The 22,911-nt window shown below is 42.3% G+C and overlaps 1 protein-coding gene and 2 long non-coding RNA genes across 23 annotated transcripts in view; 1 reads left to right on the top strand and 2 right to left on the bottom strand.

Annotated features, from left to right (window-relative positions):
* LOC127908000 (uncharacterized) overlaps positions 1–17,402 on the bottom strand; it is a 33,235-nt gene extending 15,833 nt beyond the window's left edge. The window contains exons 1-2 of the long non-coding RNA XR_008065857.1: positions 17,349–17,402; positions 16,732–17,173 (exon numbers count right to left, since the gene is read on the bottom strand). This is a non-coding gene — a long non-coding RNA (uncharacterized LOC127908000). The remainder of the gene's footprint in view (positions 1–16,731; positions 17,174–17,348) is intronic.
* Positions 125–22,911, top strand: part of LOC127907994 (ubiquitin carboxyl-terminal hydrolase 37-like) — a 68,635-nt gene continuing 45,848 nt past the window's right edge. For 7 of the 21 annotated variants that reach the window (XR_008065839.1, XR_008065837.1, XR_008065835.1 and 4 more), the window contains exons 1-5: positions 578–713; positions 1,038–1,390; positions 1,823–1,921; positions 21,827–21,961; positions 22,241–22,372. Coding sequence is in view for 12 of the 21 variants with exons in the window: in XM_052464881.1 (XP_052320841.1) it covers positions 660–713; positions 1,038–1,390; positions 1,823–1,921; positions 21,827–21,961; positions 22,241–22,372 (773 nt within the window). In the remaining 9 variants the exon portion in view is untranslated. Of the gene's footprint in view, positions 714–1,037; positions 1,391–1,822; positions 1,985–20,329; positions 20,641–20,962; positions 21,316–21,763; positions 21,962–22,240; positions 22,373–22,911 lie in introns of those variants that run through there. The other 14 variants (XM_052464878.1, XM_052464876.1, XM_052464880.1 and 11 more) reach the window with 12 other exon arrangements.
* Positions 11,074–14,338, bottom strand: LOC127908003 (uncharacterized). The gene is made up of 3 exons (XR_008065863.1): positions 14,219–14,338; positions 13,364–13,452; positions 11,074–13,177 (listed from the first exon to the last, which is right to left on the bottom strand). It is a non-coding gene; the product is annotated as an uncharacterized LOC127908003 (long non-coding RNA).

Genomic DNA, 22,911 nt, shown 5'->3' with positions numbered 1-22,911 from the left:
GTTGGCAAGACAGCACTAAACAGACCTGGGACTCTAGCTAGTAGGAGTTGGCAAGACAGCACTAAACAGACCTGCAAGTGTATTTAACACGCACTGGGCACTGTAAGCTCTGCCCACTGACCATTGAGCTTTAATTGAACCAATCACATTCATTATGTCCTAGAGACAGAGCTGCCCTCGGGGTAAGATTGAATACGGAAAACTATCCTTAACCAATCTGGATTCTTGTATGAGGTTTATGCTAAATCTTTATCACCTGTTCACATTCTTTTAACCAACCCTTTGTCCATCTGCTGGTGAATAAGAGAAAAAGCATTTAGCATTTAAATAAACCGATAACCAAACCAAAAATAACATGGAAGCTATCAAAAAACTATGAAGATGAAGATGAAGGCACTTAAAATGCCTTTATTGTGGTCGTACGTTTAATGAAACAACATACAAAAAATGGATGTAAAAAGAAACAAGAATACAATGGAGCATATTATCTACAATATTGTATGTAAACTGCATTACTTTGCTCTTCAATAAAACATATTTGTTCATTGAACAATATATTTTAAAATGATATAGATTGGGTTGCCAGGTGGTGGTGTCATACATGACCGATGACATCACAATGGTCTTAAAGCCAATTTGAACAATGGGTTAATGAGGAAATGTATCAGTCTTCATTGGTTATCGACATGGCTTGTTTCTGCTGGTGCAAAAAGGTATGAAATCAGGTTATTTAATTAATTAACAACTACTATAATTCTGGAGTAGTATTTTTCTCTTAAACCTAGTGGGAAGAATAAAAGTAAAATGACATTCTGATTGACGAATACGTAAAAAGTGTACATGAAATGTACATGAAGTTCGGCTATTGCAAATGTCACTCAATGTAACCTGTCTATACTGTGTTATTTGAGGTTTAGGATAGATACCTATGATTCTCCATTTAGGCCAACCTCTTCCTACTCTCATGACCCCCCTCTTCCATTGGCTGGGGATCAGGGGGGAAAGTATTTAGCACTATCACATTTTCTTGTCAACAGAAAAAACGTCAGAAAGCAAATTCAGTTGATGTGGAGCAGAAGACAAGAAAGAAGAAGGAGAGGGGCACTTCATCCCCCTCTCCAATTCCATCTGACCGTTCTGAACGGAATGGCTCCGCTACCTCTGACCCCTCACCCTCTGACCAACTCTCCTCCCTCCATCCACCTCCCTCTCCTGTTAAATGTTCCTCTCAGCCTTGCTCTCCTGCTAAACAACCCTCTGTACCCCGGTCACCTGCCAAAAACCCTTCCCCAGTGAAATCCTCTCCAGTGGTGTCCCACCCTAGTTCTCCCTCTCCTACCAACCCTCTGGATCGTCATGGAGACACCAGTCAGGAGGGCACAACAGTCAGGTAATCCAAACATAAAGTACAGTGCCATCCTAGAGTCTCTTTGGAGAGTTGGGTTTAGTGCTACCAGACCAGGGCCAGTGTTAATCAACAGTATGAGTGCTAATCTAGGATCAGGTCCCTCTGTCCATAATAATCTGATTCATTGATCTATCTAAAATGCAAAAAAGATCAGACTCCTACTCTGAGACACTTGATAAACACAGTCCCAGAAAGTTATTTTCCTCAAACTGTAGTTTTAGCCTCTTCTGTCTACATCTAGTGGATTTAACCTATTGGCCTGGTCTACTTGGTACACTGCATTTATATGGACAGCAGTACATGCATAACTACTCAGCTGTGTTTATAGTACAGTACAGTATTTAATAGAGAGACTGTGTAGAGTGATAATATCTCTGTGTTGGAGGCGTAAGACCTGTTTGCTCCTTCCTCCAGACCTCTGTCTCTTCAGGACCACTCCAGTCCAATGCCCCAGAGACCAGTCTCAGCCACCAGAAGCATGACTCTTCCCAGGACCAGCTCAGCCACCAGAGGGTCAGAAGAGACCCAGGGGGCCAGAGGAGAATGGGGGGAACTGGTCAACATGGAACTTCTTGGGTAAACCACAACACACTGCAAATGCATTGAATATAAGTGATTTATTGTTTAGAGATCAGTGTCTGATATACTATGGGGATAGGGCTTACTATCGAGCATGTCCGTTTTATTAGATATTTATAAACCCATGAATTATGTCAATCTTGGTCTAAAGGACATCCACTTCTTTGTGTTAAATATAATGTATCCCTTATCCCCTGCCATTATCATCACTTTATAGAGATATGAAGGTTATGATTAATCTGTATGTGTGTACTGATGGCTGCTTCTTCTTCACAGGTTGCCTAACATTGGCAACACTTGCTTCCTTAACGCCACCCTGCAGTGCCTCCTGGTCCTGCCTTCCTTCTCAAAGGAAATCCTGCACCAGGAACAACTCTGGAGCTCCTCCCCCTTCTCCAACCTGATCAGGTAAGTGAAGGCTCAAAAGCAGACACTCACCCCACACACCCATTAATTGTGGTCATAAATTAAAGAGGGGACACTCTTTTCATGCCACTTCTACAGAAAGGGATTGTCGTAGCAGGTTAAGATAGCACTTTCACTAATCCTAACTCTTTTCCTAACCTTAACATTTAACCACTTCATATTTTGCTGTGTATTGTATTTATGGTTTATTTTCCAGTTTCTTTTTGTTTTTGGAATCTTCATAACCAAGAGGAACAACAATGACACACTGATTATGATGTAGGCATTTTGTAGGCCAATTTGGAAAGTGTAGAATGACTACATGACCCATAATGCTCATTGGCTGAACATTCCACCTTACCGTGGGAAATTTGGTAGTTTTTTAAATGCTCTGGAATTGAGAGCAGTATCCAAACCAAATATCTTATGAGAATAAACAACACATTTTTGTTGTTTGGCTTCATTGTCCGTCCTCAAAGGTGAAATTGCATCAAATCGAATGAAAAAAATTCTAATGATGGGGTGCCACTAGATAAAACATATTTGTATTTACTCATCTGCCTCTTCAGGCGTCAGCCAGTAGGTTGACACCATCCAGTCAGCTGCTAACTTACTCTCTGTCTCCCTACAGGTGTCTGTCTGATGTGCACCGTTCGGGTTTACCTGACAGTGTGGCAAACCAGGCCTCAAAAGCAGACCTCATGTGGAAGGTCAAGTACTCCTTGTCGGGATACGATTTGAAGTATCTGGGGGACACGCAACAGGTAACTGAGGCACTACTCTCTTGTGTACGAGTGCTCTTCTTGCAAGGGTTCATTTTATCTTCATCATTTTCTTTTACCTTGGTGTGTTTCTGTCTCTTCCTCATCATAGGACGCACACGAGTTACTCATCAATATGCTGTGCCAGCTGAAGGAGGAGGGCATGATTCTGAAGACACTCGGGATGAACTATACCTGCCCTGTTTCCCAGCTGGAGTTCCAGCTTGTGTCGGTGCGAACATGTACCAGGTAAGAGCTCCCATTGGGTGTAATGTATCTACTGAGAACATGATCTTTCTATATGTATATATATATATATACAGTATATATTAATATTACAAAACACATGGCAGAACAGAAACATTGTAGAGACCTGAAACAGAAACAGACTTGATGCATTTTTCTTCTCTTTGTCCTGCTTCTGAAGCTGTGGGCGCGAGTCGTCTACCAGAGAGGACTACAACCACCTCTCATTGGACTTCAGCCCTGAGCGCACCTTGCTGAACAGCCTAGCACTCACTTTCAAAGTCAGAACTTAGGGCTCAGCCCTGCATGTAGAGACTAACACCCAGGGCAAGCTGCCCACTGCCTCAGAATACGCTATCTTATTATTGTAGTGGTATCATTCATTATGTAATGCTTTTGTTTCTAACCAGAGTGAACAGGTTGAATTCACATGTGAGGGCTGTAAAGGCCTCCACGCCTCAAAGGTGGAGCAGTTCCACACACTGCCTCTGTGAGTTGTCCCTTTATAACCTCTCATAGTACTAGCAGTGTTTAATGTCCTGAGCCTTTAGGAGTAGTTACCTTCCTGAGCAGGTTGTAGGACTTAGAGCTGAGCACCACCAAACAAATTTCACTCATCTGTTATTTTGTTGACTGGTTTCATTGTCTGTCTGTTCATCTCTCTTCCTCTCTGTTTCTGGGCAGTGTGCTGGTTCTGCATCTGAAGAGGTTTGGAGGACCTGGGGGGTTGGAGAAGCTGGAGGCTCCTCTTTTGTTTCCTTCGGAGCTGAGGCTCTCCACCCTCTGTGGGGACATGGTGCCACACCTGCACAGTGCCAGCCCACAGGCCCTCACCAACCAGGCCCCCAGCATCCAGGGGTCCATCCCCCAGACCCTCGCCAGCCAAGTCTCCAGCCCACCTGGAGTGGCCAAAGACAGCGCCCTCTGCTGTTCAGGTAGGTCATGGCACCATAACAATATTCTTGCTCCAACACCACACAAACCACCCACTCCCAAAACGGTCCTGCTGACACAGAAGCTGGAAGCTGCAATTTAAAATGTTTCTCAGATATCTTTAGTGATGTATGGGAGCTGTTTTAGTCCAGAGCAATTCAGACAAGTGACCACGTTTTCACAGCTCTTGATATGTATATTTGACCCCTCAGATTCAAAGGAGCAGGAACTAGGGAAAGTGTTGCTGACAGCCTCAGTGGTGAGAAGAGAGAGAGAGAGTGAAGCCAGTGAAAAATAAGTTATGACAGAACACTGAGATAGTTATGAGGAGTACATGATGTAGTAGACCTGTAGTGGACTAGTACTGTAGTAGACTGTAGACAGTGTGGTGGACTGTAGAGGAAATGAGAATCCTATGATCACATGTGTTTTCTTACAGAAGCAGAAGCCAGTACAGTCAGTGAATGGTTACTACCAGCTGACTGGCGTAGTCTCTCATTTGGGAGGCTCCGCAAACTCCGGTAAGTAAATACCATCAAACACACACATGCAGATGCACAATACATATGACATCAGCTGAATTCCAAATCACCCCTTCTCCTTGGATCTCAATTAGCATGTTCACGTGTGCCTCTGCCGTAGACAAGCATCCCAAAGCTGAGGGAGTGAACATTATCGAGGGTGAAGGCCAGGGATCATCAACTAGATTCAGCCTCGGGTCCAGTTTTTTTCTTAGCCAGATGGGAAGGGGTGTGGAACAAAATTACAAATAATTTGTAGACTGCAAATATACTGTAGGAAGGCCAAACAGATATAATGTTTGACTTATTTCAAACCTTGCTTACATTTGTGTACAACCACATATATCTCTTTATTGTGCGTGGGAACACTTTGTAACAGATTTCCAAAATGAAAATCACTTGGAGCTGATTTGCTGGTGTTTTTACAGTCTTTTAACAATTCTGTTTTATTTGGTCAGAAAACATAGGGGGCCAAATAAAATCACCCTTGGGCCAAATTTGTCCCGCGGGCCGCCATTTGGGGATTCCTGGGGTAGGGGATAATTAGACCCTCCAACAGCCATTTCGGCCAAGCCAGCAAGGCTGCAAGCTTCAGAGAGAAGTGTCATCCCAACAAGCACTGCAATATGTTTAGAGTTTGCTCAATTTAATTCAAAGGAATGGAGAGGCATGTCTAATTTAATGCCATGTGTATTTGTTTATCTCTGATTTCAAAACTTGACACATGTAACAGATAAAATACCTCCCAAATGAACTGTTTAACTGTTACAAAACACTCTATTACCCACAATAGCCTGATCTTTGACCTCTAGTCTGTCTTCCTTGTTCCACAGGGCACTACATTAGTGACATATTGCATGCCAGTGGAAACTGGTTCTGCTGTAACGACAGCCAGGTGTCAATGTCCAATGAAGCCACTGTGCTGAGGACCAGAGCCCGGAGTGCCTACATGCTCTTCTATATGTTCAGGTACTGCTTACTCTCACCATCTATTTTCTTGTGTTGCTATTTATGTAAACGGTTCCTTTCACCCTACAGGGCAATAGAGCGGGAGGCCCCAGCACACAGGGCCTAACAGGGCCACCAGCATCAGCCCCAGCCTAAACAGGGGCAGCACCTGGACCAGCCCCAACACCCTCAGACCTGTCTCAACAGGGGTAGTACCAGGCCCAGTCTCAAAACCCCCTGCCCAGCCTCAACACTCACGCACCTGCCTCGAAAGGGGTAGCACTTGGCCCAACATCAACAACCCCGAGCCCAGCCACAACAGGGGCAGCACTGGGCTCAACATCAACACACCCAGCCCAACCTCAACATGGGAAGAACCAGGCCCAGTCTCAACATGGGCAGAACAAGACCCAGCCCCAACACCCTCAGACCTGCCTCAACAGGTGCAGCATTCAGCCCAACTTCAATCATGCTGCTCTTCAACACGAGCATGAACATTCTTTCAGTAGCTTATGTCATAAATATCTGCCCTTGTTTTGACTACTTCACCTAATGTATAAAGCTCATGTAAAAAAACAAAGTATACACACTAAATGTAGTACACATGTAGATGTGGTGGATAGGAAACTATGCAGTTTTTTGTTTTTTTTACGTGTTATTTCTTACATTAGTACCCCAGGTCATCTTAGGTTTCATTACATACAGTCGAGAAGAACTACTGAATATAAGATCAGCGTCAACTCACCATCAGTACGACCAAGAATATGTTTTCCACGACGCGGATCCTGTGTTCTGCCTTACAAACAGGACAACGGAATGGATCGCATGCAGCGACCCAAGGAAACGACTCCGAAAAAGAGGGAAACGAGGCGGTGTTCTGGTCAGACTCCGAAAAAGGGCACATCGCGCACCACTCCCCAGCATTCTTCTTGCCAATGTCCAGTCTCTTGACAACAAGGTTGACGAAATCCGAGCAAGGGTGGCATTCCAGAGGGACATCAGAGACTGCAACGTTCTCTGCTTCACGGAAACATGGCTTACTGGGAAGACGCTATCCGATGCGGTGCAGCCAACGGGTTTCTCCACGCATCACGCCGACAGAAATAGACATCTTTCTGGTAAGAAGAGGGGCGGGGGCGTATGCCTCATGACTAACGAGACCTGGTGTGATGAAGGAAACATACAGGAACTCAAATCCTTCTGTTCACCTGATTTAGAATTCCTCACAATCAAATGTAGACCGCATTATCTTCCAAGAGAATTCTCTTCGATTATAATCACAGCCGTATATATCCCCCCCCAAGCAGACACATCGATGGCTCTGAACAAACTTTATTTAACTCTTTGCAAACTGGAAACCATTTATCCGGAGGCTGCATTCATTGTAGCTGGGGATTTTAACAAAACTAATCTGAAAACAAGACTCCCTAAATTTTATCAGCATATCGATTGCGCAACCAGGGGTGGTAAAACCTTGGATCATTGTTACTCTAACTTCCGCGACGCATATAAGGCCCTGCCCCGCCCCCCTTTCGGAAAAGCTGACCACGACTCCATTTTGCTGATCCCTGCTTACAGGCAGAAGCTAAAACAAGAGGTTCCCACGCTGAGGTCTGTCCAACGCTGGTCAGACCAAGCTGACTCCACACTCCAAGACTACTTCCATCACGTGGACTGGGACATTTTTCGTATTGCGTCAGATGGAAATATTGACGAATACGCTGATTCGGTGTGCGAGTTCATTAGAACGTGCGTCGAAGATGTCGTTCCCATAGCAACGATAAAAACATTCCCAAACCAGAAACCGTGGATTGATGGCAGCATTCGCGTGAAACTGAAAGCGCGAACCACTGCTTTTAATCAGGGCAAGGTGTCTGGTAACATGTCCGAATATAAACAATGCAGCTATTCCTCCGCAAGGCTATCAAACAAGCTAAGCGTCAGTACAGAGACAAAGTGGAATCTCAATTCAATGGCTCAGACACAAGAGGCATGTGGCAGGGTCTACAGTCAATCACGGACTACAAGAAGAAACCCAGCCCAGTCACGGACCAGGATGTCTTGCTCCCAGGCAGACTAAATAACTTTTTTGCCCGCTTTGAGGACAATACAGTGCCACTGACACGGCCTGCAATGAAAACATGCGGTCTCTCCTTCACTGCAGCCGAGGTGAGTAAGACATTTAAACGTGTTAACCCTCGCAAGGCTGCAGGCCCAGACGGTATCCCCAGCCGCGCCCTCAGAGCATGCGCAGACCAGCTGGCCGGTGTGTTTAAGGACATATTCAATCAATCCCTATACCAGTCTGCTGTTCCCACATGCTTCAAGAGGGCCACCATTGTTCCTGTTCCCAAGAATGCTAAGGTAACTGAGCTAAACGACTACCGCCCCGTAGCACTCACTTCCGTCATCATGAAGTGCTTTGAGAGACTAGTCAAGGACCATATCACCTCCACCCTACCTGACACCCTAGACACACTCCAATTTGCTTACCGCCCAAATAGGTCCACAGACGATGCAATCTCAACCACACTGCACACTGCCCTAACCCACCTGGACAAGAGGAATACCTATGTGAGAATGCTGTTCATCGACTACAGCTCGGCATTCAACACCATAGTACCCTCCAAGCTCGTCATCAAGCTCGAGACCCTGGGTCTCGACCCCGCCCTGTGCAACTGGGTACTGGACTTCCTGACGGGCGCCGCCCCCAGGTGGTGAGGGTAGGCAACAACATCTCCTCCCCGCTGATCCTCAACACGGGGGCCCCACAAGGGTGCGTTCTGAGCCCTCTCCTGTACTCCTGTTCACCCACGACTGCGTGGCCACGCACGCTCCAACTCAATCATCAAGTTTGCGGACGACACAACAGTGGTAGGCTTGATTACCAACAACGACGAGACGGCCTACAGGGAGGAGGTGAGGGCCCTCGGAGTGTGGTGACAGGAAAATAACCTCACACTCAACGTCAACAAAACTAAGGAGATGATTGTGGACTTGAGGGAACACCCCCCTATCCACATCGATGGAACAGTAGTGGAGAGGGTAGCAAGTTTTAAGTTCCTCGGCATACACATCACAGACAAACTGAATTGGTCCACTCACACTGACAGCATCGTGAAGAAGGCGCAGCAGCGCCTCTTCAACCTCAGGAGGCTGAAGAAATTCGGCTTGTCACCAAAAGCACTCACAAACTTCTACAGATGCACAATCGAGAGCATCCTGGCGGGCTGTATCACCGCCTGGTACGGCAACTGCTCCGCCCTCAACCGTAAGGCTCTCCAGAGGGTAGTGAGGTCTGCACAACGCATCACCGGGGGCAAACTACCTGCCCTCCAGGACACCTACACCACCCGATGTTACAGGAAGGCCATAAAGATCATCAAGGACATCAACCACCCGAACCACTGCCTGTTCACCCCGCTATCATCCAGAAGGCGAGGTCAGTACAGGTGCATCAAAGCTGGGACCGAGAGACTGAAAAACAGCTTCTGTCTCAAGGCCATCAGACTGTTAAACAGCCACCACTAACATTGAGTGGCTGCTGCCAACACACTGTCATTGACACTGACCCAACTCCAGCCACTTTAATAATGGGAATGGATGGGAAATGTAAATATATCACTAGCCACTTTAAACAATGCTACCTTATATAATGTTACTTACCCTACATTATTCATCTCATATGCATACGTATATACATCGACTGCATCCTTATGTAATACATGTATCACTAGCCACTTTAACTATGCCACTTTGTTTACTTTGTCTACATACTCATCTCATATGTATATACTGTACTCTATATCATCTACTGCATCCTTATGTAATACATGTATCACTAGCCACTTTAACTATTCCACTTTGTTTACTTTGTCTACATACTCATCTCATATGTATATACTGTACTCGATACCATCTACTGTATGCTGCTCTGTACCATCACCCATTCATATATCCTTATGTACATATTCCTTATCCCCTTACACTGTGTATAAGACAGTAGTTTTGGAATTGTTAGTTAGATTACTGGTTGGTTATCACTGCATTGTCGGAACTAGAAGCACAAGCATTTCGCTACACTCGCATTAACATCTGCTAACCATGTGTATGTGACAAATAAAATTTGATTTGATTTGATTTAGAGAGTGTGATTATTTAGAGGATATAACATCCCTTCTATTTGGTTTGGTTTGAAATCCTCCTGTTGTGAAATACACTGTGGTGTCTAACCTCTTATTCAGCATGGTCACACCGGAGGACCTGCAATATTAATAAAGACAAGCAAATGTAAGAAAATCCCATTTAAGATGATTCTGTTGACTTTTGTAACTCTTTAACTCAGGAAGATTTATCGTCTGGGATTCAGGCCGGTCCTAACAGGAAACGTGACAAAGGGAAGCAGCTGTAATGGAGCCTTCTAACACCCAATCAGGTCTGGAGGAGGAATGTCACATAAAGATTCAGAGATGCTATGAGTATCTTTTGAAGTTACTCTCCAGTTGTATCCATTTGAATAAATACAGACATGAAAATGCTGGGCTATGGATGTGACCTTGGTTCTGTGAGTAGAGTAACGGGTCACCAAACAACCTATGGGAACTCCTTCCCTTTATCGTGATGTGATTGAGATGCTTAATATCAACGATGTTTACAATGACGCCACACCCTTACTGTACCATTGTGACCTGTCACTATTAAAGGCTGTGTGACGTGACATACTGTCTTTTCTTATCTCCTATACGCTCCCTTACGTATTTATTTGGACAGTGAAGCTACAACTTTTCATTTGGCTCTATAGGCCAGCGTGTTGGATTGGAGATCAAATGTTTCATATGGGGTGACTGTACAGAATGTCACCTTTAATTTAATGAATGGTAAATAATGTTGAGTGAGAAAGTTACAGAGGATCATACCCCCAAGACATGCTAACCTCTCACCATTACCAATAATAGGGGAGGTTAGCATTTTATATCATACCCCCAAGACATGCTAACCTCTCACCATTACCAATAATAGTGGAGGTTAGCATTTTATATCATACCCCCAAGACATGCTAACCTCTCACCATTACCAATAATAGGGGAGGTTAGCATTTTATATCATACCCCCAAGACATGCTAATATAATATAATACATGATATGACTCCTACCAGCCTTAGTTTGATAATATACTACATGATATGACTCCCACCAGCCTTAGTGTGATAATATAATACATGATATGACTCCTACCAGCCTTAGTGTAATAAAATAATACATGATATGACTCACACCAGTCTTAGTTTAATAATATACTACATGATATGACTCACACCAGTCTTAGTTTGAATATATACTACATGATATGACTCACACCATTCTTAGTTTAATAATATACTACATGATATGACTCACACCAGTCTTAGTTTAATAATATACGACATGATATGACTCACACCAGTCTTAGTTTGAATATATACTACATGATATGACTCACACCAGTCTTAGTTTTGAATATATACTACATGATATGACTCACACCAGTCTTAGTTTGAATATATACTACATGATATGACTCACACCAGTCTTAGTTTGAATATATACTACATGATATGACTCACACCAGTCTTAGTTTGAATATATACTACATGATATGACTCACACCAGTCTTAGTTTGAATATATACTACATGATATGACTCACACCAGTCTTAGTTTAATAATATACGACATGATATGACTCACACCAGTCTTAGTTTGAATATATACGACATGATATGACTCACACCAGTCTTAGTTTGAATATATACTACATGATATGACTCACACCAGTCTTAGTTTTGAATATATACAACATGATATGACTCACACCAGTCTTAGTTTGAATATATACTACATGATATGACTCACACCAGTCTTAGTTTGAATATATACTACATGATATGACTTAGTTTGATAATATACTACATTATATCATATTACATACATACATACCTACATGAACTATTATAAAATTGCAGTGTTGGTGACAGAGACCTGGGTGGATGTAGTACTAACTACAGGTACAGATATAGTGTTGGTGACAGAGACCTGGGTGGATGTAGTACTAACTACAGGTACAGCTGTAGTGTTGGTGACAGAGACCTGGGTGGATGTAGTACTTACTACAAGTACAGCTGTAGTGTTGGTGACAGAGACCTGGGTGGATATAGTACTAACTACAGGTACAGCTGTAGTGTTGGTGACATAGACCTGGGTGGATGTAGTACTTACTACAAGTACAGCTGTAGTGTTGGTGACAGAGACCTGGGTGGATGTAGAACTAACTACAGGTACAGATGACCCACGCTGTCTGTGTGGGTGGACCATTTCAGTTTGTCCATGATGTGTACGCCGAGGAACTTTAAACTTTCCACCGTCTCCACTACTGTCCCATCGTGAATAGGGGGCTGCTCCCTCTGCTGTTTCATGAAGTCCACAATCATCTTCTTTGTTTTGTTGACATTGAGTGTGAGGTTATTTTCCTGAAACCACACTCCGAGGGCCCTCACCTCCTCCCTGTAGGCCATCTCGTTGTTGTTGGTACTGGATGGCAGGAAGCTTGGCCCCGGTAATGTACTGGGCCTTTCGCACTACCCTCTGTAGTGCCTTGGAGGCAGAGCAGTTGCCATTCCAGGCAGTGATGCAACCCGTCAGGATGCTTGCGATGGTGCAGCTGTAAAACCTTTGAGGATCTGAGGACCCATGCCAAATCTTTTCAGTCTCCTGAAAGGGAATAGGTTTTGTCATGCCCTCTTCATGACTGTCTTGTTGTGCTTGGACCAGTTAGTTTGTTGGTGATGTGGACCCCAAGGAACTTGAAGCTCTCAGCCTGCTCCACTACAGCCCCGTCGATGAGAATGGGGGCGTGCTCGGTCCTTCTAATTAGAACTGGAGTCTGCGTCCAGTGTGTCTGCCCGTTGTTATCAAGGTAATCCTGTGTATATCCAGGATGCATCTGGTTTACTCAGCCCAACATCACATGCACACTAGCACTCAGTTCACACAGGGAGCATCGTGAGCAGTGATGTCGTCATTATGTCATCCTAAAACATGGCAGACATTGGATGAATATAAAATATACACATTTTATCGGCCTCAGCGACAATTATTTGAAAAATTCAATGGATATTTTTTTCACGTAGGTGATGACTAAAGTGACTTATTACACATTTTCAAATATGACTTCTCTATGTGGCCGTGTATGGAAATGGTCTTTCTGGGCCAAGCGTCCCTTATACTGCAGTACAGAAACAAAACTGTATTAGCAATCGTAATTGTGCTTCTAGACCAGAACCCTGGTAACTTGGAGGAGACGCCTGGAAGCCCGTTCTGGGGAGTGGTAAAACCTGTCTCCTGTAGGGAGGGAGGGACGGAGAAGGGGGGGAACACAGAGAGGGGAAAGATAGAGAGAGAGAGAGAGCTTAGACAACAGATGTAGCTGATAAGAACTAGTAGCTTACACAACCAATTCCTTTCATATCAGGGTGAGAGGATATGAGAGAAGGAGGCCATTTTAGAGTTTTGAAACAAGACCCTTACCTTGCTTACAATGGAGAGACGCAGGTATGTGTTGTTCAAGTCTGTGGCTCCAGCAGCCTCGGCATCGATGGTCAGGGTGATATCCGTTCCTGACGGATATGAAGAGAGAGACAAGCTACAGACCAGTTACAACACCTTAACTGAGAAACAACTAGTGTATTACCAATATTATTTCCTCTTTATATCAGTAGTTATTTCCACAGATTGTAGCTTCTTGTATACCAGTAGTTGTTTGACAAATCAACATTACATTAGTACATTTTACTTTGTGCACACGGCATGTGGTGCATTTCATCATTTCCATTTCAAATATATGAATCGTTCTTTCTACAGAATGTTAGAAAACCCCTACTGACGCCCTGGAACACAATAAAAATATCTTCATCAAAATCTGTCAGTTTAAGCAGCAGATATCTATTTTTTGCATGGGCCACGTCTCAATCCACCACATCCGCCGATATCGCCCTTCCTCATCTGTGGTGGAAGGTGGCCGTACTATAGCGGTGTTTGTCAGAACATGAGACATCCCCAAAATCGCTCTTCTTACAAAAACGTCTGTGGGGTCTGAGCGGTTTGGCCTACAAACTAACATGAACACATTGTGGAAAGGAGAGATTCTGCAGAACTGTCCTAGCAGGTCGACCAGCTTCCTGATTGAATGTGATTGAATACTTAGAACAGTTTCGCCTGCAGTTCGTCACTGACAGAGATCAGAAAAGTACTGAGAGGACAAACACACAAGCACCTACACACTCAAGGAGACATACACACACACACAGAGACACGCACACACACACAAACATATTTAAAGTTCCCCTTTAAAACTTCAGATTAAGATGCCGACAGATTTCTCACCTCTGTCAAACCGTATTGGTCATATCTGGCTTGCTATAGATGGACTCACACATTTTAAACTATGTTTTCTGACTATGGCTACAGTGCCTTAAAGCAGGGCTTTCCAAACCCTCCTTGGTGAACTTAATGTGTTTTGCCCTACACTACACAGCTGATTCAAATAACCAACTCATCATCTGGCTTTAATGATTTGAATCAACTGTGTAGTGCTGGGTAAAAAACTAAAGAGTAGTATTTTGTGTTTTTCTTCATGTATTTGGTCAGGCCAGGGTGTGACATGGGTTTTTGTATGTGGTGTGTAGCTTAGTGGGATTGTAGTTTAGTGGGGTGTTCTAGGAGAGTCTATGGCTGTCTGGAGTGGTTCTCAATCAGAGGCAGGTGTGTATCGTTGTCTCTGATTGGGAACCATATTTAGGCAGCCATATTATTTGAGTGTTTCGTGGGTGATTGTCCTTAGTATCTTGATGTCCTTATTCTGTGTTAGTTTACACTAGTATAGGCTGTTTCGGTTTTCGTTTGTTGAATAAACATGGATCGCAATCTACACGCTGCATTTTGGTCCGACTCTCCTTCACCACAAGAGAACCGTTACAAATAGTGTAGGAATTGCTATTTCTCTGTCCTACACGCACACCCCAAAAATACACTGAATTCTCACAGATCAGATTTGCCCTAACAAAAATTGTTGCTTAGATATTAATTTAGAATCTTCCAGTCCTCTAAATGTAATTATTGGTGGAGTGTCAAGTCATTAGCGGAGAGTCATGGGGTGGCAGGTATCCTAGAGGTTAGAGCGTTGGACTAGTAACCGAAAGGTTGCAAGATCAAATCGCTGATCTGTTGATATGCCCATGAACAAGGCAGTTAACCCACTGTTCCTAGGCTGTCATTGAAAATAAGAATGTGTTCTTAACTGACTTGCCAAGTTCAATATAATAAAAATGATGCATTGAAGAGGAATGAGATTGAGTCACAATCCATGCCAGGCACACCTGTGAGAAACTCTATCTCCTGTACTTGATGAAAATACCTGTCTATTTTTGGAAGAATCAAGCTGATTAACTATTTAGTCATATCACAGTTTACCTAGTTGTTTATGGTTTTGCCTACACCTAGTGACATGTAAATTATATGAGAAAAAATATTCAATTTAATTTGGAATGGCAAGCCAGACAAAATTAAAAGGGCCTATTGTTTAACCCCATGTTCAAGAATGGCACTTTTCCCTTTATTCAAATTAAATCTGCACATTTTCAGTTATTTGAAAAGAAAATCATCTCCAAAATATCAATATTTTTTGAACATGAGAATGAGATTGTGAACTCACCTTTGAGAATGAGAATGATAAATTATAGCAATTAATACATTCATTCAATACTTTGGAATACAAAAGAAGCCATCCACCCATGATGAAATATTAGACTCTTCATAGCCCGGCTAATGTAGGTGTGAAAATTCCCCCAACTTGCACGACTTTACAATTGATCCCTAGTTTTGGTCTCAAGTAAGCATGGTGTGTGAAGAGCGTTTAAAGAAAACAAGCATTGTTTGTGAAAAAACACACCAGGAATATATAGACCGAGACCTATGAACACTTAAAAAACGAGAGTCAGGGTTAGTACTTTGTATAAATAATTGTTTATCCTGACCTGGATGACATGACAAAAATCCTAAAGTCTACCAGTACTTTTGAAATGTCTCCAGTAGATTGTCTGTTCCCCCTGAAAGCCCCAATCTGCTCACTTAAATGAATAGAGATCCTGGTCATGTTGCTACAGTATGTTCTTACAGCAAAATCAAAGTGAGGACTTTTCGGCGATCTGCTGTATACTTATGGCCTGTAGTAACCTGAAAGTCACACCTTTCCAGTACTCCTCTACCTGCCCCAAACTCCACCCATTCTATGGTGCTATATGTTCCAGGGTTAGGACTGTAACCACCAGAGGACTTGAGAAAATGAGCCAGAGCTGGGAGGATCACCAAAACTACAGTTTTTTGGGATTCAATGCATTTACTTATTTTTTTATTTATATAGTCTGTCCATGTGTAGGCATACTGTGTAATACAATCGATACTTGTGTACTAAAAACATGAATGTGTTTTTGCAGAGCAAACAACCATGCAGACAACCATCCGTGGAGATCGGTGGACAAAGGGCTGGACAACGGGCCACACCGATAAAACACATGGTTCCCATGAAAGCAGTTGGTTTTGCTACATTCTTAAAACATGTTTCATTATGCAGCATTTGTGTGTTGGAGTCACTTTTAATTCTTAATTGATCTACCATTTCTATTATAGGACACCACAATCGATGGGGGCGCAGAGCAGTACCATTCTGCTCATCTGATGAAGGTGCACGTGAATCAGTATCACCCATTATTTGTAGAGGCAGATACTTGTATTTTTTATTTAACTAGGCAAGTCATTTAAGAACAAATTCTTATTGACAATGATGTCCTAGGAACAGTGGGTTAACTGCCTTGTTCAGGGGCAGAACAACAGATGTTTACCTTGTCAGCTCAGGGATTTGATTCAACAACCTTCCGGTTACTGGCCCAACGCTCTAACCACTAGACTACATGCCTCCCCTAACTGGGATGGATCCCGAGGCAAATGTGGCTGACCAGTGAACCTCCAGGTGTTCATCATTAATACTGTGACCAAGACTGATGCATCCCGAAAAAACATTCAAGACAGAGTTATTGGGTACTTGAGGTCACTGAGAAAGTCTTGACATGGCCTGCTCTCCCTTATGTAAGGAATGAAGCATCTTTGCCATGTTTACTATGTACTGTGGGCTATGTTTACTATGTACTGTGGGCTATGTTTACTATGTACTGTGGGATATGTTTACTATGTACTGTGGGCTATGTTTACTATGTACTGTGGGATATGTTTACTATGTACTGTGGGCTATGTTTACTATGTACTGTGGGCTATGTTTACTATGTACTGTGGATATGCTACTGTGGGATATGTTTACTATGTACTGTGGGCTATGTTTACCATGTACTGTGGGATATGTTTACTATGTACTGTGGGATATGTTTACTATGTATTGTCCATATGTTTACTATGTACTGTGGGCTATGTTTACTATGTACTGTGGGCTATGTTTACTATGTACCTGTGGGATATGTTTACTATGTACTGTGGGATATGTTTACTATGTACTGTGAGCTCTGAAAAAACTATGTACTGTGGGATATGTTTACTATGTACTTTGTCTCCAAATGTTTACTATGTACTGTGGGATATGTTTACTGTTCTTGGGCTATGTTTACTATGTACTGTGGGCTGAGGTTTACTATGTACTATGGGCTATGTTTACTATGTACTGTGGGATATGTTTACTATGTACTGTGGGATATGTTTACTATGTACTGTGGGATATGTTTACTATGTACTGTGGGATATGTTTACTATGTACTGTGGGATATGTTTACGATGTACTGTGTGCTATGTTTACTATGTACTGTGGGCTAGGTTTACTATGTACTGTGGGCTATGTTTACGATGTACTGTGGGCTATGTTTACTATGTACTGTGGGATATGTTTACTATGTACTGTGGGATATGTTTACGATGTACTGTGGGCTAGGTTTACTATGTACTGTGGGCTAGGTTTATTATGTACTGTGGGCTATGTTTACTATGTACTGCGGGCTATGTTTACTATGTACTGTGGGATATGTTTACTATGTACTGTGGGATATGTTTACTATGTACTGTGGGATATGTTTACGATGTACTGTGGGATATGTTTACTATGTACTGTGGGCTATGTTTACTATGTACTGTGGGCTATGTTTACTATGTACTGTGGGCCATGTTTACTATGTACTGCGAGCTATGTTTACTATGTACTGTGGGATATGTTTACTATGTACTGTGGGATATGTTTACTATGTACTGTGGGATATGTTTACGATGTACTGTGGGCTATGTTTACTATGTACTGTGGGCTATGTTTACTATGTACTGTGGGATATGTTTACTATGTACTGTGGGATATGTTTACTATGTACTGTGGGATATGTTTACTATGTACTGTGGGATATGTTTACGATGTACTGTGGGCTATGTTTACTATGTACTGTGGGCTATGTTTACTATGTACTGTGGGCTATGTTTACTATGTACTGTGGGCTATGTTTACTATGTACTGTGGGCTATGTTTACTATGTACTGTGGGATATGTTTACTATGTACTGTGGGATATGTTTACTATGTACTGTGGGATATGTTTACTATGTACTGTGGGCTATGTTTACTATGTACTGTGGGCTATGTTTACTATGTACTGTGGGCTATGTTTACTATGTACTGTGGGCTATGTTTACTATGTACTGTGGGCTATGTTTACTATGTACTGTGGGCTATGTTTACTATGTACTGTGGGCTATGTTTACTATGTACTGTGGGCTATGTTTACTATGTACTGTGGGCTATGTTTACTATGTACTGTGGGCTATGTTTACTATGTACTGTGGGCTATGTTTACTATGTACTGTGGGCTATGTTTACTATGTACTGTGGGCTATGTTTACTATGTACTGTGGGATATGTTTACTATGTACTGTGGGATATGTTTACTATGTACTGTGGGCTATGTTTACTTGTCAGACTGCACAGTAGCTTATTAAACGTGTGCATTTTGAAATAGTAAAAAAATATAAATAAATCAACAACATGTTTCTACCACGGTGTGTTTCTGGTTGATGGCCAATATTAAGTACATTCAAATGCATTTGTGAATTAAATCACTTTATTGTTAATTAATTAAGGCTCCTTTCTATTTTATGGGCTGGAGTTATTTTAAGAATAAAGTAGGCTAATGAAGGCAACAAATAGTTGCCTACTGGAACTCCCAATGTCATCCAATTGTTCCAATAGGATTTGAAGTAAAAGCCTACCTGCGTATGGTCAACTATTTCAGCACCGTTTTGTGCTGCTCTGAGAAAAGCAAGACAACTTAATATACATATACATTTTTTTAAAGTAATTCAAAAATATAAGTCCATGCTAGGTAAAGCTCCGCCTTATCTCAGTTCACTGGTCATGGCAAATAGCAACAGGTGTATCTCACTGATTCATTTAAAGCCAAACCAGAAAGTATCTGCTTATTGTGACTGGAACGAATTGTATAAAAGCCCAGTTGGAGACTTTTATCTCCCTCTAACTTCAAAGATCAGCTGAAAATTGAGCAGCTAATTGATCTGCAGCTTTTCATAGTCTGAGGTAAATAGCTCACCCTTTTTTCACCTACCATTCCCATACTGTTTTTATACTGTTTTTATTTATTTACTTTTCTGCTGTTTTGGATTCACAATAGACCTGTAATGCCCATCTGATAATTTATCACCCAGTGTTAATCTAAAAGTGGTTACCGCCCACCTCCTCATGCCTTTTGCACACATTGTATATTGCCCATTTTTTTCTACTGTGTTATTGACTTGCTAATTGTTTAGTTCCATGTGTAACTCTGTGTTGTTTTCAGCACTGCTATCTTTATCTGGCCAGGTAAAGTTAATGCAACTTGTTCTCAACTACATTTAACCATAAAAAATGTGAAATAAAAAAATAAATAAAATATTGTACCACTGTAGATGTTGCAGGCAGTCAGAGATGAGTCCTGTTGTAAAGTGTAGCCTAAAGGTCAAAATGGGAAAACTTCAATGTATTCAATGCTTAAGTACTCTAAAACCAGATTTGCCCAACCCCTACAGATATATGAATTTATTAGAAAACTAGCAAGTGTATTTTTATCCCTGCATTATCATTGTATAAAAGCCCATTAGATATTAATTTAGAATCCTCTAAATGTAATTAGATCTACTATTGAAAATTGTTGATCTGAATTGATCTGCAAGTATTTTCATTTTGAGTTTCCGGTAAACTCTGTTTCCTTTCATGTGTCCAACCAATTATTATTGGATTATTCACCATGGCAACCAGTGAAAGTGTATTTCTGAGTTAGGTTGGCTTGTTTTCAGAATTCACAACGAAATGCCTCCAGCTGTTCCATCACCACTGTAAATATAAAGAGTGGTTATAGAGGGTGAGCGTGTGTGTGTGTGTTTGTGCGAGAGAAATCGAAAACACACAGTAACGTGTGTAAATGAGTTCCGAGAGCAGATCTGTTATCCAACGATTAGTTTCATATTAAAAACGGTTAAATGTTTCTCAAAGATGCTCTCTGGTGGTCAAACGAGCTCTAACGCGCGTTAATGGCAACAATGTCTGACACTTAAATCATAAATAATGTGCCATAGAATTCTGCGGCAGCCCGCAAGTTGTGTCATACATGACCGATGACATCACAATGGTCTTAAAGCCAATTTGAACAATGGGTTAATGAGGAAATGTATCAGTCTTCATTGGTTATCGACATGGCTTGTTTCTGCTGGTGCAAAAAGGTATGAAATCAGGTCATTTAATCAATTAACAACTACTATAATTCTGGAGTAGTATTTGTCTCTTAAACCTAGTGGGAAGAATAAAAGTAAAATGACATTCTGATTGACGAATACGTAAAAAGTGTACATGAAATGTACATGAAGTTCGGCTATTGCAAATGTCACTCAATGTAACCTGTCTATACTGTGTTATTTGAGGTTTAGGATAGATACCTATGATTCTCCATTTAGGCCAACCTCTTCCTACTCTCATGACCCCCCTCTTCCATTGGCTGGGGATCTGGGGGGAGTATTTAGCACTATCACATTTTCTTGTCAACAGAAAAAACGTCAGAAAGCAAATTCAGTTGATGTGGAGCAGAAGACAAGAAAGAAGAAGGAGAGGGGCACTTCATCCCCCTCTCCAATTCCATCTGACCGTTCTGAACGGAATGGCTCCGCTACCTCTGACCCCTCACCCTCTGACCAACTCTCCTCCCTCCATCCACCTCCCTCTCCTGTTAAATGTTCCTCTCAGCCTTGCTCTCCTGCTAAACAACCCTCTGTACCCCGGTCACCTGCCAAAAACCCTTCCCCAGTGAAATCCTCTCCAGTGGTGTCCCACCCTAGTTCTCCCTCTCCTACCAACCCTCTGGATCGTCATGGAGACACCAGTCAGGAGGGCACAACAGTCAGGTAATCCAAACATAAAGTACAGTGCCATCCTAGAGTCTCTTTGGAGAGTTGGGTTTAGTGCTACCAGACCAGGGCCAGTGTTAATCAACAGTATGAGTGCTGATCTAGGATCAGGTCCTCTCTGTCCATAATAATCTGATTCATTGATCTATCTAAAATGCAAAACTGGTCCTAGATCAGACTCCTACTCTGAGACACTTGATAAACACAGTCCCAGAAAGTTATTTTCCTCAAACTGTAGTTTTAGCCTCTTCTGTCTACATCTAGTGGATAAAGAGAGTACTAACCTATTGGCCTGGTCTACTTGGTACACTGCATTTATATGGACAGCAGTACATGCATAACTACTCAGCTGTGTTTATAGTACAGTACAGTATTTAATAGAGAGACTGTGTAGAGTGATAATATCTCTGTGTTGGAGGCGTAAGACCTGTTTCTCTCCTTCCAGACCTCTGTCTCTTCAGGACCACTCCAGTCCAAGGCCCCAGAGACCAGTCTCAGCCACCAGAAGCATGACTCTTCCCAGGGCCAGCTCAGCCACCAGAAGCATGACTCTTCCCAGGACCAGCTCAGCCACCAGAGGGTCAGAAGAGACCCAGGGGGCCAGAGGAGAACAGGTGGCACTGGTCAACATGGAACTTCTTGGGTAAACCACAACACACTGCAAATGCATTGAATATAAGTGATTTATTGTTTAGAGATCAGTGTCTGATATACTATGGGGATAGGGCTTACTATCGAGCATGTCCGTTTTATTAGATATTTATAAACCCATGAATTATGTCAATCTTGGTCTAAAGGACATCCACTTCTTTGTGTTAAATATAATGTATCCCTTATCCCCTGCCATTATCATCACTTTATAGAGATATGAAGGTTATGATTAATCTCTATGTGTGTACTGATGGCTGCTTCTTCTTCACAGGTTGCCTAACATTGGCAACACTTGCTTCCTTAACGCCACCCTGCAGTGCCTCCTGGTCCTGCCTTCCTTCTCAAAGGAAATCCTGCACCAGGAACAACTCTGGAGCTCCTCCCCCTTCTCCAACCTGCTCAGGTAAGGGAAGGCTCAAAAGCAGACACTCACCCCACACACCCATTAATTGTGGTCATAAATTAAAGAAGGGACACTCTTTTCACGCCACTTCTACAGAAAGGGATTGTCGTAGCAGGTTAAGATAGCACTTTCACTAATCCTAACTCTTTTCCTAACCTTAACCACTTCATATTTTGCTGTGTATTGTATTTATGGTTTATTTTCCAGTTTCTTTTTGTTTTTGGAATCTTCATAACCAAGAGGAACAACAATGACACACTGATTATGATGTAGGCATTTTGTAGGCCAATTTGGAAAGTGTAGAATGACTACATGACCCATAATGCTCATTGACTGAACATTCCACCTTACCGTGGGAAATTTGGTAGTTTTTTAAATGCTCTGGAATTGAGAGCAGTATCCAAACCAAATATCTTATGAGAATAAACAACACATTTTTGTTGTTTGGCTTCATTGTCCATCCTCAAAGGTGAAATTGCATCAAATCGAATGAAAAAATTCTAATGATGGGGTGCCACTAGATAAAACATATTTGTATT

The sequence above is a fragment of the Oncorhynchus keta genome, chromosome 16, assembly GCF_023373465.1.
Source record: "Oncorhynchus keta strain PuntledgeMale-10-30-2019 chromosome 16, Oket_V2, whole genome shotgun sequence".
In the NCBI taxonomy this organism is placed as follows: Eukaryota; Metazoa; Chordata; class Actinopteri; order Salmoniformes; family Salmonidae; genus Oncorhynchus; species Oncorhynchus keta.
This window is presented reverse-complemented; position numbering and strand designations above follow the sequence as displayed.